Source organism: Passer montanus, unplaced genomic scaffold, assembly GCF_014805655.1.
Source record: "Passer montanus isolate IOZ18808 unplaced genomic scaffold, ASM1480565v1 scaffold10, whole genome shotgun sequence".
In the NCBI taxonomy this organism is placed as follows: domain Eukaryota; kingdom Metazoa; phylum Chordata; class Aves; order Passeriformes; family Passeridae; genus Passer; species Passer montanus.
In genome coordinates, this window is record NW_024356505.1 from 35,254,501 (window position 1) to 35,273,971 (window position 19,471).

At 36.4% G+C, this 19,471-nt stretch overlaps 1 protein-coding gene across 1 annotated transcript in view; it reads left to right on the plus strand.

Annotated features, from left to right (window-relative positions):
• Positions 1-19,471, plus strand: part of PTPRN2 (protein tyrosine phosphatase receptor type N2) — a 632,217-nt gene that overhangs the window by 212,424 nt on the left and 400,322 nt on the right. The window contains exons 4-5 of the mRNA XM_039710389.1: positions 6,259-6,376; positions 11,223-11,385. Of these exons, the coding sequence (XP_039566323.1) occupies positions 6,259-6,376; positions 11,223-11,385 (281 nt within the window). The remainder of the gene's footprint in view (positions 1-6,258; positions 6,377-11,222; positions 11,386-19,471) is intronic.

Sequence of the window (19,471 nt, forward strand, 5' to 3'; positions counted from 1 at the left end):
AATAGCATGGGATTCATCTCAAGGATGTGGGAATCATGTATCCATGCTGTTGTAGTCTTTGGAAAGTTACCTGCTCTGTGTGGAAGTCTGGAGATATATTTTGCATTATCATATTAGTCTTTTATTACTATCAGCTCCAGTGGCAGCAAAGTCTTATGTAACACTAAGAAACTTTCTCTTGTAGAAACCCAATTATTTGTAGTTCTCTGCAAGAGCTGAAATAAAGGTAAGGAAACATTACATACTGAGTCCTGTGAGAGCATTTTATAATCTCCTTGGCAAATGAAGCACTCATTTGGCTTTTTCAAATAATAGAAAAATTTCAAGAACTGAAGAGAAAAGCCTTCCCTCTACCTTCTGGGATAGTTGCTTAGAGTAAATTAAAATCAGGACTGTAAGCAGATCATGGTTGTAATTTAATTCTATGGAGATTATCACTTTTATGTATAATAAAACAATATATGAAAAATTGAAGCTGTAATCCTTAGGCAGCCCTTTCATCTGTTCATTCAAACAGAAGCTCTTTGCTTGTGAGTGAATTGCTGCTGAGTGCAGCAAATGGAATTCTTCCATATTAGAAAGGTCTCATTAGAAACTCCAAAAGAAGGCAAAAAAGTCACAAATGCAAACCTGGTGCCTGGCAGTGGAAAAAGGAATGAAACAAAAAAAGCTCCAGATGACTTTCAGGAGAGGATGACCACAGCTCCAGCTGAGATGGATTGGACAAGAGTGGTGATAACTGCTTATAACCCCCAGTCATTTCTTCAAATAAATTCTGAACCAGATGTTCTTGTCATCTAGAAGGCAAACACAAAGTTAGACCAGAGCAAAAAAATTCATTTAAAGTAAGTTTTGTGGAAGTGTAATACAAAGTATTTTGGCAGACTTTCTTCCAGTTTTGTAGAAAATGTCTTAGTCAAAATTTTCACTAAAAATGAATATTCCATCAGAAAGAAATGGGGAAATTAAAAGGTTGTGGTGTAAGAGCTGGGTTTAACCTCTCTATTTCTATTTTTGCCATTAACTTGTCATTTCAAGTTGTATTACAAAATTGCTTTTGGGTGAAGTTTTATTTTAAGAGAAAACACCTTTTCTCTTAAACACCAGAAGGAGAAAACACCAAAAGATTTTATCTTTTGGCTTCAATCTTAGGTAGCAAGTACAGCAATAGCAATTGAAAGACTTAATTTTGTTGTACACAGCAACCTCAGCATTAAATCTGTAATTTTGACTTAGGCAGAGCTGAAATAGGTGAACATTATTGGGTACGTCCTTGAGCTCTGAAAAGGGAGGTCTGGAATGAGAACAGAGCAGCTCCTCTGGAGAATGTGGAAAGGCAGCCTGCAGAAAGGCATGTCTGTACATTACCCTGACCTGTCTGTTGTGAAAATAGGGAAGAAAGCAAATCATTCCCAATTCTGCAGACGTTCTGACAGCTAAAGTAGGCATTAACAATTTGCAACACATGGCATGGGGGATGAAAGTCTCTAAGCTCTACAGCTGAGTTTCCTGGCTGAAATGAAGTAGCAGTTGAAGGTAGCTCAGAGGAAAAAAAAATTGGTTTTAATCTATCATATAGGGACAAAATGCCTAACTACCAAAAACTGGAGAAAAAATAATATCACAACTCAGAAATAGTGCCTATCCTGTCTTTAATACTGAATAATTCCAAGGGTTTTGAGCCTTTATAATAGGGATTTTCCTGACAAAGAAGGATCAAGTTTTACAATATAGGTTTGTGCAAATCTAGAATAATCTCCTGTCATTTTCAATGAATTTGGTATGTAAAAATAATTTCGTAGATAATATATTGATGCAGAACGACTAATTTTATATTTTGATTGCTACAAGAGCTGGCGGAGTCAGACAAAGGTTCTGCTGGACTTTCCTGCAGAGCCCTACTCAGCATCAGCCATGCTGGTTGGGAAAAGCATTGGGAACAGCAGCAGGAAGATTTACATAGCCAAATCTCTGGGCAGTGAGAAGTGTTGTTTCTTTAAAGGACTTATATTGAGCTCTTCTGATTTATAACAGAACACCAAACTCGTAAAAAAACTTTTGTTTTTCTTGCTTAGGCCTTCAGAGGAGGGAAATTAATTTGTGTAAGTCTGAACTAGAATGAGTTTAAACAGAGAAGTAGCAGATAAATGTTTTCAAAAGCTGCTGTTATAATTTACATGCATTAAAGATGTGGTCAAGTGTGTTTGGAGACACATCAAGTTTATCTGAGATGGAAAACAGAGTCAAAACCACACAAAATATTGCAATTGCTTAGAAAAATTGATCAGCTGGGAGAAAGAAATACATACTTGAATTTTGAGTATTTTTTAATAATTCTCTGTAACTGCTATAGCAGCAAAGGTAATTAAGCAGGTTAAGTGACATTTTATGTTGAATTTGAAAATAATTTTTATTTCAGTTTTGTAGATGGAAGCTAATGTCTTCACCACTATAAATCTCTGAAGCTTTTTTCTTCATTATTTAAACTGCTTGCTTTTGATTTGATTTCAATTAACAATTCTTAGAAGAGTTGACATAGCCATTGCTAAGTGTTGAATATAACAGAGACCTAAACAATTTTATTATTTTCGTAATTGTGGGTAGTAATAATAATAATAACTGTGATGTGGAAAATAAGACCTGGGAAGATTATATGAATGACTATGAAATACTGATGATATGAAAGACTATGCTATATCCAGACAACCTCCATTAGATTTGACCTTCCAGTTGTGTTTGATAAAGGTATTAATGTCTTGTCTTCAGTGTCTTTGTACCATTTTCACATACATTTAGGCTATGGAGTTCCAATTAAAATTTTTTAAAAAGTTAAACATTGGTCTGACACCAATGAAAATGGTGTAAGGAAAACGTGTACCAATGGCTGTTTTTCGTGGAGTCTCACTACATCAATGACCTTCAACTGAGAGCAGTTTTGTGTCCGCTGCTGTTGTCACAGTGTTTGCGTCATTTCAGTGTCCGCCAGACTCCTTCTCTTCCCTTGACATTGTCCCTCTGTGGGAATTTGGGCTGGGAGAGCAGGGCCTGGGCCTTGCAGCCGCGGGGGGGATGGATAATCAGGGGCTGGGCGTCCCCCTCGCCGCTCCCCGGCAGTGACATGGAAGTAATGAGGACACAAGGGCTCGGCTGAGATCCTGCCCAGCTCTGCTGTGATCCTGCTCAGCCGCTGGACACAAATCGCAATAATTGGGTGGCCAGGCCGGGGCTGTGACGGCACGGACAAAGGGAACAGGAAATCGCCACACGGCGTCATGCGCTCCTTCTCAACCCGAATTCTGATTGCAGCTGTCAGCGTGGCATTGTGGCTCTTGAATGCGCTGTTTTATTCAGCGCGGTGTGGGGGAGATGGTTTTTTTTGAGACTGAAACAATGCTGGAAAATGATTGGCATGAGGTTAACTTCAGGCGGGCTGCAGTTCCTGAGATTGTTGCATAAGAGACAGCAATATAGAATTACTGGCAAGGGGATTTTTGAATTAGTTAAAATTTGTGGTTTGCACCCTTGTCTTGTCCTAACACTGAAGTGAGTTAAAAGTGCTGGAGATGCAGCTGAGAAGGCATATTCCCTTAACTAGTTCTTTCTAGCTCTATAACAAGTAGTCTGTTTTTCCTTCATCTATTTACTCTTTTTTTAAAAGTGCTGGAGATACAGCTGAGAGGGCATATTCCCTTAACTTTAGTTCTTTCTAGCTCTATAACAAGTAGTCTGTTTTTCCTTCATCTATTTACTCTTTTTAGTGCCATAGTTACATTTTTTACGGCATTAAGGATGATAATCCATCTTTACTGGTTTGAAATGCATTAGGAAAAATGTTAAAATAGTGCAGCAGTAGAAAAAAATACATGGAAGATAACAACAGACAAACCATTCTCTTGACTAGTGAGAACAGGCATCACAATGGTTTCATATGCTCTTTTATTGAAAACATTGGGGTTTGTAGGCATAAAATTCTGTATTTCTCAGGATTCAGAGATTAATTTTTTTATCTGTATGCAAGTACTGTGGATGAACTCTTCTTGCTTTAATTTGAAAAAAGCTCTTCAGAATAATTAAATGTATTTTTCTTCAAAGTTTGTTATTTAATGTGTATTCTTTAGCCTTTAATAGGGTTGGTATTGGCTTAGAGAGTGAAACTGTAATAATTTCAGACTCGTGTTTCACGAATTAGTAGTTTTAAGGCTTTGCTTATGATTTTAGTACATATGTATTGTAGCTGAACTTTCTGTGTTGGACATTCTCCTAAAATTGAAAGTTATCTTCATTTTTTCTCCTTTAAAAGATTATAAAACAAACAGAAATGTGTAGTGCCAGACAGCAGAGAAGTAAAAGTGAACATACATACATATATAAATAGGTATGGACTATATCTCAACTTTGTTTTTAAAATCATTTTAATTACACTACATCAAAGTAATCATAGGTGCATGGTGACTCATTTTTGTGTGTTCATATAAAAACACGTTCTGAGCAGCCTTAGGTTTAGATTTTTGAAACTATTTGAATCCATCTTCTTACATGGCGTCTTTGAAAAGGTGATATTTGCATTTGAAAGGGATGAATCAGAAATAAAACCAGATTAGATAGAGACAGATATTCTTTCCCCTCCCAAGTGTCTGGAGTCATTTACTGTAGCCATTGACATCTAATACGGCTTCAGGTGGAGTGTTTCTCAATAAACTTGAGTAACATTTTTATTTAAGGAAAGAAGAAAGAAGGATCACAAGTGGAATGTTAGAAAGCTTTTTTTGTTTGTTAAAGCCTTCCTGCATACTTACGTTGGTTCAGATTTATTATTTATTATTATTTTCACTAATGGGAAAAAAAAGGTTTGGGATGCAGTCCAGCAAAGTCTTGCCCAAATGGAACCTTCCTTTCCCCTCCCGCTAAATCTTGTCTAAATCCAAGAAAACAGCATAGTTTTAATGCTTCTTAACCTTGTCTAAACCTGTACTGAAGACCTATAGAAGTGTCTCCTCTGGGATGAAAATTTGATAAATATTAAAGTAATTTTTACTTCTGCACGCTCAGAATTATCTCCTTTGGCAGAGAGGAGAAACGTCCTATTTAGGCTTCCTTTTTAATTCTGGAATTTAGTAAACAGGTAAATAATTCTGCTTCAATGCACTGGAAAAATCTGAAGAGCCCAATGGATAAAGCACCCTTCCCAGATAGTGAAGTGGCCAAGTTCTGAGTTCTGCTGAGGCTGAGGATGCTTGATCTTCATCCTAAAGGTCTGCCTGCAGCAAAAAATGTTGGCTCCAAATGGTGATAAAGTTTAAAATTTGTACACAGAATAGGGACTGAACCAAAAATCCTCGTTCCAATCTCTAGCAACTTCCCTTCCTGTTTCTATCCACTAGATCTGACTGCCTGCATCTGGTGCTAGAGAGGATTTTTCTTTAGGATTATTTCTTTAGATAATAGGAAGATATTATCAGGATAACCATATCTGGAACTTCTATCAATATTCATTGAGAGATTTGTGGTGTTGGGCTGCACAGGGGATATCAGCAGAAATGCTCTTCAGTTGTGTGATATTTAGTTATTAGATATTTATGGAGGGTCACTATAACATGTAAAAATCTACAAATCAGGTAACAATTGTGTTTAGGATTATATCATAATTTCAAGTATAATTAGTGAGAGATTGGAAGAGCATGTACTTAATGAGTAGTCACTGTAATTTGCCTACATAGTTGCGCTTTCCCCTTGTTGAAAAGTTTTTTGTTGCAACATTTAAATATAACTTGAATTGACCTCCATGTGTGTTGTACTAAAACTTGCAGTACTAACTCCTCAGTGTTCGAATCCTTAATGCTTCATGGGGAAAACAGAGAGGGGACAGTGTGCTGTGGATGGGGAGGACATGAATCAATCTTTCAACAAACAGCAGCTAGTGGGATAATTTCCACAGCTGTCCAAAATAACCCTTTTTTATCTATTAAAGCTGGTTTGCAGCTGGCTAAAATTCTGCTAAGACCAAAGGCTTTCAAAATGTTCTTCCACGATTTACTGTCTTCCTTCCATTGCAAGGAAGTTTCATTAGCAAAATCTCATTAACAGAATTTCATACAGAAGAGAAGAATCTGTAGGTCACTCGTGGGTTCCAAAGGAGTGAGTCTTCTTATTTTTTTTTTTTAACTGATTATATAGGAGATATTATTGCCAACCTTTCAAGTTGTTAAATGGGGAATCCTTTTCATTCTGTTTTTGTTTGTTTGTTTCATTATTTATCAGGTTTTACCTGGCGAGACGATTACACACAGCATGTTATTGGTCAGGAACTCTCAACCATTCACAAAATCCACAGCAGACGCCCTGATGTATTTGTATCTGAAGGATCTGACACAGGAAGGTAAGTGTTCTGTAATGTTTTTGCTTGGGTTTTGGAAAGGTTTGCAAATTATAAGAAGGAGGTTGGCCCAGAAGCAGAATTTTAAAGATCACAAAAGCCATTAACTATATGGTAAAGGTGTTCACCAGTGTTCAGGGGACAGAATGAATTAAAACCCTGGACTTTGTTTTTGTGTTTATCATCACGTTAAGAAAATAGACATTCTATTGAAATTAATGTGTCAGAATTCAAAGCATCAGGCCTTTCATTCAATTTATGCACTGTCTAGTGTCAGTTCAGCCATCCCTACATATGACTGGCTTAAAAAGGCAAACTTATAGTAGCTCAACTACAGGAGATATTTTATTCTGGACTAAGCATTGAATGATATTCTGAGTGACTAATTGTATTTTCAAAGTCAAATTCTTCCAAAACATACCTGTAATTTATTTGAAATCTGTAGATTCCTAGTGGTAGTTGCAAATTTTTTTCAGGAAGGAGATATTCCTGCAAGTTCCCATGACAGAAAGTAATGTTGGGACACGGCTTGAAAGGTGTTGAAGGTTGACTTTGCAGTAATTGGTTGCAAGACACATCAGTAATTCTGTGGAGTGACGTGGTTATAGCATCTGCAATTATATCACCTTCATATATAGTTACACGTATGAAGAGACTCTTTTACCTGGTCTGTTCTGTTCTGTGGCAACCCAACCACACAAACCCCAGAATGAAGTTTCAAGAATAATTAAAAATGAGAAATTTTGCTTTTTCTTATGTGATTTTAAGAAATACATTCTCAAAAGTAGTGAAATTGAAAGAAAGAGGCTTTTTGTTAAAAAAAGCTTTCATTATAGTGGGATAAATTTGTGCTTTTAGCCTTGATGGGCAAAATATTGGATGTTGGAATTCAGATCTTCATGTACGGCAGTATATGGTTTGCATATACTGCAGAACAATTTCCTTTCTATATTGCTTTTTTCTGGAAATAAAATGTAATTGATATTTCCCAGTGTCTTCAACTGTGTTGGCCTCACTTTGTTTTGATTTAATTCAGAGACTTTGACTCTGTATTTCACATGTTTGCTGATTCAGAAGCATTTTTTAAAATCACAGCACCATTCAGAAGTGCAGTAAGGTAGAAACTTAATGTCTAAAGAAGATAGTGATCTAAAGATTACCATGAAGGTGATAACAACATGTGGTTGAATCCATAAACATGTTTTCACTGCTTAGGTACACAAAATGTCAGTATTGAATGGATTACTCTCAGTAGATGGTATCAGAAATGATCTTCAATATCTTCTGGGGATTTTTTTTAGAGAGTACCTCAAATTTTTATTCATGAGAGTAAGGCAAAATAGGCCAGATTTCCATGATATCAAGGCCATATTCTACAGTGTTCCAGATTTGTAATAATATAAAAATTAAAAATATAAGAAGACATGAAAATTTATTTAAGATTTAGATTAAAAACAAATGCTCATTTTTAGGAATTCCTGTTTTCAACAAGTTTGAGATGTTTTATATTTTTAATTATAACTACATGTTAAAAAAAACCTGCAACATTTTGTATATTGATACTTCAAGAACATCAGAATTTCAAATGTGTTCACGTAAAGCAGTTCCTATTGTGGATAGATTTTCTGCAGTCACCAAGCTGTGCTTCTGAAAGCATTATCTTATGTGCCAACAGTTTAAAGCATTAATTGATTTTTCTGCTTGTCCATTTGCAACGTGTTTTGTAGGTCAGAGAACAGTAGGAAATCTGGTGTCTTGTAGATTCTGATCAAGTGTGTTATATGTTCAGTGTGCTCAGTGTGCTTGCTAAAATCTTATCAGATAATAATTAAATCATTTAAAAAGCAACTTAGAGTAGGTATCTAATTATCAAAGAAACATTATGTCAGGAAGACCTTTTATTAAGGGTAACGTGTGTAATAAGACAATATGAAGTCATACTAATGAGTCATTAATCCCCACAGAGCTGGTGAGAGCAGGAAAATAGACTCAGACACTTGAAAGGTAAATTGACTTAGGCTAAATTAGTGCATATGAAATCTGATGAAACAGAAGACATGGATTTCATCTCAAAAAAAAATGCTGAAACTGGGAGTTTCAAGATGAAAGTTCTTTCTTTGTTGGCTAACTGGAGTGTATGTGGTATTTCCTGGGTCCTTATTAAATTTCAAAAAACCCTCTCTTGAAAGAGGGCTCAAGATAAAGGAAAAAAGTCCATTCTGCACAGAGGGAATAAATGTCAGTTGTGTTCATTGGTGCAATTAGGCAAAACCACAAACGTTTCCAGCAAACTTCAATGTATGAAATGGGGTATAGTATTATTTCTGTAATAAAACCATCATTAAGTCAGTAATAAGATATTCTTAGCATTTAAAAGGGAGAAATTTATTCTAAAATGTGTGATTTCTATTAATTGGGAACATTCCAGAAATAGCAGAGGTGCAGTGATTTAGATATTTGCACAAAAAAAAGCTTCTGAAATGCTAGAGTTTGTAGGAAATACATAAGTATTTTTGTAGATAAATAATTATACATGGTATTGTCTTTATACTTAAGTTCATTGTATGCAAAGTCATCTTTCAGAGCAAATTAAAACTGAAAATACTTCCAAATAAGTGCACAAAAAGAACTCATCTGACAGTAATTTCTTCTACTCACCAAGTGCTTTTATATATTTGTCTTTCATCTATTTTTCAGTATGACTTTGTCATGTTTAAAATAAATATTTTAATTTAGTAGCAATAATTGGTCAGTTAATGCATATTCATTCCTGAGTTAACAAGGTGATATATAGTGGTGAAGATATAGTGATGAACTACAAAAATTTTTAAAAATCTTTCAGATGTATTCTTAGTGTCTTATTGAAGTTGTCATCAAATGAAACAAAGCTTTGTATTCTTTTACATTTTAATTGTTTAAATGTTTATAGTATAAAATATTACATCTAATGTGGAATGTAAATATGAGTGCAATTTTTGTCTCCATATGAAAAATGGGAAATCTTAGATCCCAGATTTTACTTCTACCAACAGTGACAGTGACTATATATTGTAAATAAAGGTTTGAAAAGCCAGCCTAAATCCTGTCCTTTGTCTGTGCATTCAGTTCCCATTCAGTTCCTGTTAGCTCCAGTGAAAATCCTTGGGGCAGAATTTGTTCTGGTGGTTTTTTTTTTGTTTTGTTTTGTTTTGTTTTGTTTTGGGTTTTTTTCCCCTCATTTTCCTTTCCTTTTAAAATTAGTGAAGAAAGTAGAAGATAGGTGTTGGAATTAATCAGGGAATGAAAGGTGAGTGTTGGCAACTGGGATCCTTCCTATGAAGAGAGCCTGTTTGGATTAGTTCATCTCTACTGAAGCAGAAAGAACAGTGCCCAGGTTTTTCTGAAACTGCAGAATAGTTTTGGTCTGACTTTAAGCTGAAAAGAAGGTGGATAATGTTACCTGCATGTCCACACTCCATCAGAATGCAGAATTTAGAGCTCTGGAATAAGGAAAAAAAAATGCAAACAGCATGAGAAGGAAGCAAGACTGATGGTAAATTATATCAGGTTTGCTATAGTGCAACAACCTTTCTTTTTCCTGGAGTGTGTCCCTGATGGGAACCTGCTGTTATGCACTGGGGAGAAATTGAAGATTTTTCTGGTGTTTCAAAGTGAGCAAACCTGTGAGCACTGTTGGTTGCAGTGCCACCACAGTAAATTAGATTATTAATTACATTTATTAGTGTTAAATTAGTAGGGACACGCATTTGGTACAACTGTGAGCATGGAAGGAAGTCTGTTAATTTTTGATTAAAGTGTTATAATTAAACCCCAGCTTTGGAAAATATATAATGGTGCTCTCTCAGGCTGTGCCTCTACATTAGTGCCAAGATGTGGGCTGGTAGAATAAAATTTTATTTACAGTGGCACAGAGATGTTGAAAGTCAAATTCATTCACTGAGCTGTGAAGCTCTTCCACCTGGAATTCGTCTTCACTGGAGAAGTGTGTGGGCATGTGAGTAGGAAATGGTGACACCAAAAGGTGATTTCCCTCAAGCAGCTTCACTCACAGGGAAGGAAGAGGGCTGGGAACTTTCTCTCTGCTTTCTTGCACAAGGAATGAAATAGTTACCCATGCTGACATTTAAATTATCATCACCGTTTATGTGTTGTTGAGATAGATGAGGACAGCTGGTAATAATTCAGATTCATTGCACACAGCACTCTGAATCTCATATAAACACCTCCACACTGCCATCATTTAATCTCATTTCTAGCTTTTCTTTGCAAATGTCACCAAAATCTGTCTAAACCACTCAGGAAGCACCACTATTCTGTGAATCCCAGGCACATGAGAAGATCAGAAGAGATATTTGTTCCATCTCATTATTCCCTTTTCAAGCTTTTCACTGGAGTTTACTTGCTCCATTATTTCTGCATATCCAGTAGTCTTTCTTCTATTCTTTGCATTGGTGCAGGGCAAATTTGGCATTGAATCTCATCATCATTCAGCAAGTTTTTTAAATCTTAGAACCATCTCATATTTCTTTGGGGTGCAATCTAATCATGTGCATTTTCTTTTTACAGGCATTTTCTTTGCTTTTGAATATGGCTTTGCCTTGATGTGACATTTTATTTGATTTACTCTAGAATCATTAACTTTGATGCATGAAATAAATTGTTAATAGTGCAAGATTTTTTTGACTGCTTTTGCTGAAACATTGAATTTTCGATACTTTTGTGGTTGCTAAGCTTTTGAGTGACTTTCCTGTTATGTATTGAACTACAGTGGCTTGCAGTGCCTTTTTAGTTGGCCACTTTGTACATTGGACAGGCTGGTAACTTTCTTTTCCTTGCTTTTGCTGTGCAGGACTTTGGGACAAAATGAAGATAATGAAAGAAACTATGATGTGGAAAATAATGTGGACTTGGCCACGTCTCTTCAGCAATACCTTAAATATCTCAGAATTATCTCCCAGTCGACGTCTAAAAACTTGTATCCAAGGAAGACAAGTGACAAAGCTTCTGTCAAGGTAGTATTTTTTATGTGGTTCTTACATTCTGTGATTTTGGCTTCCTTTTTCTCTGAGTTCTCATTTTTTTTAAATTTCCCCTCTATCTGAAGACCAGGCATTGTTTTTTACTGTCTCCTCCAATTGATTATCATAAGTGCACTAAGTTTTCTCAAAATTAATCACTTTCAGCATTGTAAATGCTTCAGCTCGTCAACTCTGGAGCATTTTACACTAATTAGGGATGGATTGCATGTGGTGAAGAAGGAAGAGTGGGATAAAGCTGGTAACATCTTGATGGGCTGATCTGAAACTCTGCACCTGAACTACTCTCCAAAAACCTGGCTGAACTACCATGTGAATTCTTGCTGGTGTTTGTGCTGCTTAGGGTACAATTCATATAATTTTTGAGCAGATTTTAATAATGGGTCTGATAAATTGTGCCAACAACATTTCCTACTTATTACTGATCATAAGGAAAGCCTACAGTGACCAGTTAAGGATCATATATATACTTAATAAACTTACAGATAGCTGGGAAGATAAAGCACAACCATTAAATCTTGAGTATTGACTATATAAAAAACTACAAACATGCCGATTTGAGAACTAAAGCATTTTTCCCCTTCCTAGAGAAAATCTGTCTCACTCTAAGATGCAACTTGATAAATGTATTAGAAATGTTGGATGAAGGGGTCCCATACAACAGGCCCTGTATCTTTTGCTCAAAAACCAAAGAGTGCACTCTTTGATTTTAAAGAACTAGGCTGCTGATACAGCAATCCTTTACAAGAAATTGTCTTTGCTATTTCAATTACAGTATAAATGCAAAATTTGCCAAAAAATATACTGAAGTTTTAGGAAAATATCAGGTGAAGAGACTATACTGCTTTAGTTTCGTTCAGGGAATAACTCAGAGGCACCAAATCTGCACCAACAACTCCTGGCAGCAGCACCAGTTGTAGCAACCATTTAGTCATGGTTGTTATTCTTGTCAGAAGCACAACTTCCTAGATTCTGACTGACTTATTATATACACTGCTTGTGATTTATGGCACATAAATCTCTTCTGGGGCAAGAGGAGCTTTCAGGCAGTGGCAAGGCAGCTCTGAGGAGGGATCAGGCACCACCATGGTGCTGCTCTTCCTCCGCTCTCCCCTCCTGGGTGCTGGCTGCAGTGAGGATGCTGTGTTTTCAATCACTGGCTTTCAACAAAAACTTGCTCAAGAAGTATTTCAGTGGGTCTGGTGTTGTCATGCAAGTTCATAAATAATCCATATGGCTGAGACCTTCTGTGGGGAAGCCTGCTGTGATAACACCACCCACCAACCTTATCGAGTGTTGCCATGGAGATGGGCACTCTGAAGCCTGGGGGAGTGGGATAAAGAGGAGAAAATCTGGAAGTGAAGCACATATAGGAGCAAACTGTACACTTCTATTTACTAAGGAGCATTTTGAAACAACAGACATTGAGTCAGATGTGTTACCTATAATTGAAAGTGAAAAAAAAAAAAGAAAAGGAAAATTATTTTAAAAACTAGTGATCAGCCATGAATTTTAACTGATCCTGGAGATGTTTCGCTATCCTCGGCAAATAAAATCCAACTGTTTTTGAAAAAACAAGAGGGACATAGTATTTTTATTTTGATTCATTGTTTTGTTAGTGAAATAGCATTTAAACAAGAGACAAAACCAGAATTTTTGCTGCTCCAAGAAGCAGAAAAAATCTCGTAAAATTTAAAAATTTGAAAGGAGAAGGCGGGAAAGTAACTGAATGAGCTACCTCTGATATGGTTGTACCACTTGAAATTGGAGATAGCTACCTTGTGCACTTTAATTGCAAACTTCAACAAAATATTGGTACCTTATTTTTGTACTTAATATATAGATTACAAACCCACATTAATAATTGTTTAAAAGATCTGATCTTTTAAACTTTCTTTTCCTTTTCTAATTAAAATAAGCACAAGACAGAGGTACTTTACCTAGAACTGCAGATTTTGCCCTTCTTAAAAATAATTTTCTTTCAAGTATTTATTTACCTCAGTTACTTCATTCCTGCTGTTGGGGAGCAGGAGATGCAACACTGCTTTGGTTGCTTTGATACCTTACGTGCTGTGAAGTGTAGCTGAATCCTGCAGAAATTTAGTGCTTCTTGACAGACTTCCTGCATGGATTTAGAATCCAAGCCTGAGATCAGAGGTCTCTGGCCAAATGTAAAACAAAGGGAGATAAAAGATAAAAAGGTTTTAAAATATTGCTTTTACTCTGAAAGTGTAATTTTGTATCTTTTCATTAATATATTTTACAAACTTTTAGTCTTTAGTTGCCCTACTGTCTTCCACTTGTATTATCAGAATAAAACTACAGAGCTTCAAATTTGCTGAATAGATACCAAACACACAGTTATGCAGAAAGTTGTAAAATAAAACATCACAAAACTTAAAGCAGGTAACTCTTTTCCTATTTCCTGTGCTCAAACAACTTTCAGCTTGAGGATTGATACAATAGTGACAGAAATAACACCAGTAAACTTAAATCATGTGATTGACCAAAATTCTTATGGTGTCTACCATTTACTGCAAGAGCTTCTTCAGGTGATTTTTGAAGCACTTGAAGTTCATCACTAACTTAGAATTATTTCTCAGTATACAGGCAGTATCTACTTCAGGCTGTAATCTAGCCAGATGATAGTGACTGCCAGGAGATAAATAGTAACAAATCAGAAGTTTGGTGCGTCTGTTTCCTGAGGGTTACAGTTGTAAAGAACATTTCACTTTACTTCAGCTGAAAAGAGTTGTTCAGGAAATGGGCACTTGGTGGCATTTGTTACTTAAGCATTAGCTAGAGGGATTTTGTGTTTGGTTTTCTTGGTCTTCCCCACACACACTTCATGAAAGGTTTACCATTCATAAAATGCTGAGTTATCAGTGTTTGTGATTCCTTTTTACCAAACCTGGATGCAGTAGGGAAAAAAACAAATAGCCAGGCACATATTTTAATGAGAATTGGTTTATCTTAGTTACAGAGGCAAGAAATGCAGAGGCTTCAAATCATGTGTGAATTGCCCTGTCTTTCTCCACTCCAGCTGGAACAAACCCCTCTCATATCAAAACACCCAAGCCCCTGGAAAACCCACTGCACTGTTGGCATTCCTACAGACACTGAGGCTCAGGGTTTTGTTGGATTTGGAAGAAAACAGGTAGCTGTTATTGCTAACAGAGCAACCAGAGGTTGCTATTGATATTGCTATCAGAGGTTGTAAAGGAGAACTTGCTGCCTTTGCTACTGGTCTGTATGCCTGCATTTGAATAGTTATGGGAGATTTTAATTGTGCTGCTTTCATCTGACTGAGAAAATTTTTTACTCATCACAGAAAGAGAACTTATTTGAACCCTGACCCAAATGTACTTCCTGCTGGACAGGCTGTAGGAATTAGGAAGTTGCCATCACACTTGTGCTGTGGTTGTATTTCTTGTTGCAGAAATCTCATGAAGATTTCATGAATTTTCAAGATTGAAGATTCATGGAATTGCTTTTTCTGCTTCCCCCTGATGGCCTCTGAGGGCTTCAGATAGGTTTGGTCCTACCTGCTGCTGAGGTTTTTGTCAAGCCAATGTGACATTCAGGTCCTTGTGAGTAGAATGGGGGGAAAGAGAAAATTATGTCAGATACATTAGGGAATTTCATGAATTTTCTGTTGGTACTGTTTCTTTGTGTTTTAGTTACATTCATTTTCATGATAGACTTCTGTAGGTATTGAAATTATAGAAATCTCCACATCTTGGGTATTCTTATAAATTTTAAAGCAAATATTTCTGGGAAAAAAACCCAGAATCTTTACATCAAAGGAGTGGCTAATAAAGTTAAAGGCCTTTTCAGAATGAATTTTCTGTTGTTACTGTTTCTTTGTGTTTTAGTTACGTTCATTTTCATGGTAGACTTCTGTAGATATTGAAATTATAGAAATCTCCACATCTTAGGTATTCTTATAAATTTTAAAGCAAATGTTTCTGGGAAAAAAACCCTAGAATCTTTACATCAAAGGAGTGGCTAATAATGTTAAAGGCCTTTTCAGAATCATGAGGGGGAAAAGTGTAAAACAAACAGGTAAAGTGATGGATTAGTGCCAGAGAGTTGTGGCTCAGCAGTGCAGTGGTGCTGAAAGGGGAGAAACTGCACATAAAAATCATATAAATTATATAAACTAAAAATGTATGTATTTGCTGACCTACAAAATCATTGTTTGAATCTTTGTAATTGATCACCAAAAGAACTAAGATGTGTGATAACTATTTAAAATTATTATTATTTATTTTAGATGGTCGGAGTGCATGAGTGCCCAAAGATGTACTCTGAGCTTATCTGCAAATAATTACTGTGGCTAACTAGTAAGAAATTACTTTGTTTTTTAACATTTTCACCTGGAACTTTAATTCAAAAAAGCAGCGCCCTTATTTATCTAACACTGATTTAAATACAGGACTAAATGAAGTTCATCAGAATTTTAACAAAAAGTCAAAAAACTTCCTGCAGTGTATACATGTAAACTCTATTTATAATAAGGTAAAATTTAATTTTTCATATATAAGGGATGATGTGTAAAAAATGTAATTTAGCTGTGCTTGAACACTTTCATAAAAATATTTCTGAAATAAGTGATAAAGGAATGTCTCCTTGAAGCTACAGAACTGCCTCTCTGTTGGCATACTTATGCAATGATATCTGAACATTTCCCAAGCACTGGTGCATTCATTTACCTGCAGCCATTACAAAGTGGGGGAAGGGCCAATGCCCCTACTTCACAGACAGATTAGACAGATTTTCTGAGGTCATGCAAGAATTTTTTGGTAAAGCATGGACTAAAAGCTAAGCCTCAAATCCCAGAAAAGTATTTCATCTTTCAGATCATTCTCCTCTTTGTGTCTCTTCATGGCAAAATAGAAACATTAAATCCTCCTAAAAAAGCCAAAAAACACTCATACACAAAAAACTCCAAACTAACCAATGAGAAACCCTACAAAATCCAAAACCAAACCAAAACAACCCCAAAACCCAACAATCAAACCCCCATAAGCACTGGAGTAGAAATAATCTGACTACATAAAGATGTCTGTATCAGTGCACAACAGCCTAAATTCATTCCATGATCAATGGAGGGGAAAAAAAGAGTTTTCAAGTTGTGATTGATCTGCTTTAATTTAAGTATATAAAATGAGACTGTAATTTCCATTCTCTTGGCCATTCTGCAGGAATCTGGTGGAGATTGCAATTTTTTTCTGGAAAGACACATTTAAAGCTCAAATAGAATCATGGCTACAAAGCCTAGTAAAATTGCAATCATATTGTGTGTGGCATAAATACAGAGTCTGATCTGATATGACTTGTGATTTATTTTTTGGACAAATAATTTAGCAAGGCAGCATTCAGTGCTAGTATCATGTTCAAGTCTTAGATCCAGCCTGTGCTTTTACCTACAGCCCATCAGTTTATGCAGAATATAATGACAGAGTTTCAACATCTAACATAGAAACCACTATTTCTCTTATCACACAGGTATCTCAAAAGGATTAATTATTTTTTCAATTATTAGTAGATGCAAGTGCCATAGAAATGTTATTATAAATGATCTGTGTCAAGTCTGGAGTCTTATTTAAAAAGGCAGTTAATTAATTTCTAGTAATTCCCAGATGAAACATAGATTGATATTTTTAAAATATCAAATACTGACTGAATAATAAAATTTAGTTCTTTTTCCAACCCTTCCCTTAAAAATCAACTGGTTTTTTCCAAATACCATGTGTTTGGAGTTCATTTCTGTAATTTTTCTTGCAAGTTTGCTGTTTGTCTTGCAAATATTTACTCCATGTACTTCAGTACACTGCAATCAGTAAATAGAAGATGATGGAGCTGATACAAATTTTAAAGTGCATTCTATTTTATTTTTTTGTTATAATTACCAAATGAGAGGGTAGAGCTCACAGAAATTTAAACTTACTTTATCTACCTCCATGGAAGCATATTGGTGTGGACATTTCAGGACAGTGGAATGACAATTTCTTTTATTTTTAGTATGGGAAAAGGCCTCATCTGACCTCAAGAAGCTGTCCAGCAAATGGAACAACCCCATTGCTTTCAATGGGGTTGTAAAGCAATGTTGTGTACATCAATTCTGCAGGTCTCTATTCACTTGCATTTCTTAGGATAAAAGTATTTTCCAGATTCACGTGCTGGAGTTATAAATATATTGAATTGGTGTTACTGTGCTCAACTTTTGGCAGATGAAGATCATCATGTTTCCATGAAAATCATCTTTAGATAATGAGATAGCTCAATATACCAGCATATGCCTACAGAAAATGTGTTTAAACATCATTCACTGAAAGCTTGAGTAACAGACTTATTGGCATATGAGCAAAATGTTCTCAGGAAAGGGAAGCTGATACACCCTGGTAGATCTGTCAGCACTGAGCACCAGGCTGCACAATTTCTACCATCACTGCGGGTTGATTGTCACACTTTGGTTCCTGCTGGTGGTGCCAGGGAGCTCCTGAATGCAGTGGCCTGGCAGAGGTAAAGATGCCCCAAGTCTTGTGTGCCCATGTCCAGGCAGTGGCCAAGTGGAGCAGGCACTGCCAGGAGGCACCACACAGGACACAAGGTACAGAGCAGAGCTTCCCACCCAGGAGAATTGTTAGAAATGGAGTTGAGAAGACAGGACAGACATAAGACATGGTCAGACAGGTCCATTGGTCAGCCTGCTTACATGCTGCCATTCCAGACTATTCCTTTTTCCTAAACATCCCATAGTGTGCCTCAGACAATGGCAAGATGGCACCCAGAAGGAGCCCCACATCTCTTAAGGATCCCACACCCCTGCAAACGTTAACCCCTTTCAGTCTGCAGGGTGATCCAGAGAGCTTTCCCATCAACCAGGGTGGCACTCCTGGACATGATGGCTGATGGCTCACTGTGATGGCCCTGGATGGAGCCAGGGCAGGGGTCCCTTGCCATCAATCAGGTTACTGGGAGTCATCCACCCTTCAATTTTCCCAGGGGTTTTATCCTTTATGTGTAGAGACAAGCCATGTGTCCCAATGTGTAGAACTGACCTTTTTTGTTTATGATGAGCCAGTTGTGAATGCTGAGGAAAGACCACCCAGAACGCCTCCTACACAATTGGAAACATTGTTTTAGCCCACAGGATGGAGATGTGTCAGAAGTAAGAGAAAAAACAGCAGTTGTGAAAACTGAAGGCTCCTCCTACACAATTGGAAACATTGTTTTAACCCACAGGATGGAGATGTATCAGAAGAGAAAAAACAGCAGTTGTGAAAACTGAAGGCAGTAAGTTACATCAATTGATGATAAAAATTATCCATGTAGGGGACTCTTGTAGATAGTTGAAGGGTAGGCAAGTGGATATGATCATTCCAAAGGAGATCCAGAATGGCTGGGAACATCTGAAACTAAAAAGTGATTTTATTAAGTAGTAAATTATACATAAAAGAAGCCAGTGTACTGTCTTTTCTTCTTTTTTTTTAATTCCTTTTTTATTTTTTGATTTTTTTTTTTTTTTAAGAGTGGAGACCAAATCTCTGAAATCAACTGAAATTAAAGCAGTAGAGATTATTGAATGCTGTAGAGTCAGAGCCTGGACAGTCCTGTTGCACTGTGATTTCACAACAAGGATTAGGAAATAAAGTCATTAATAGTTTCGATCAAAGCAGACTCTGAAGGCTTCTTTTGCTTGATCAAGTTTTTGACACTCTGAAGTACAGGGTGTAAATTAATCTCTGCCACCTTCTACATCTTCTGATGTAGTTCTTAAATTGTTTCAAAGCTGCTGTATTTTTCAGAAAAAAATAGAATATAGTTACAGAAAATTATCAATGAAATAGTAGGTCAAGTGAGATGACTGTAGTGTTGCCTGTTGCCTTAAAGCTGTGAATCTGTGTAAAGGCCATGGCCTAATGCTGTCCCATCTCTGCAGGAAACCCTGGTTTGGCCTCTTCTCCAGCTTCTGGATTCTGAATTAGTTTTCCAAATTCTTGGGGTTTGTGCATGGTATAATATCATTAATAGTTAGTGAAAAGGTCATTAGCAG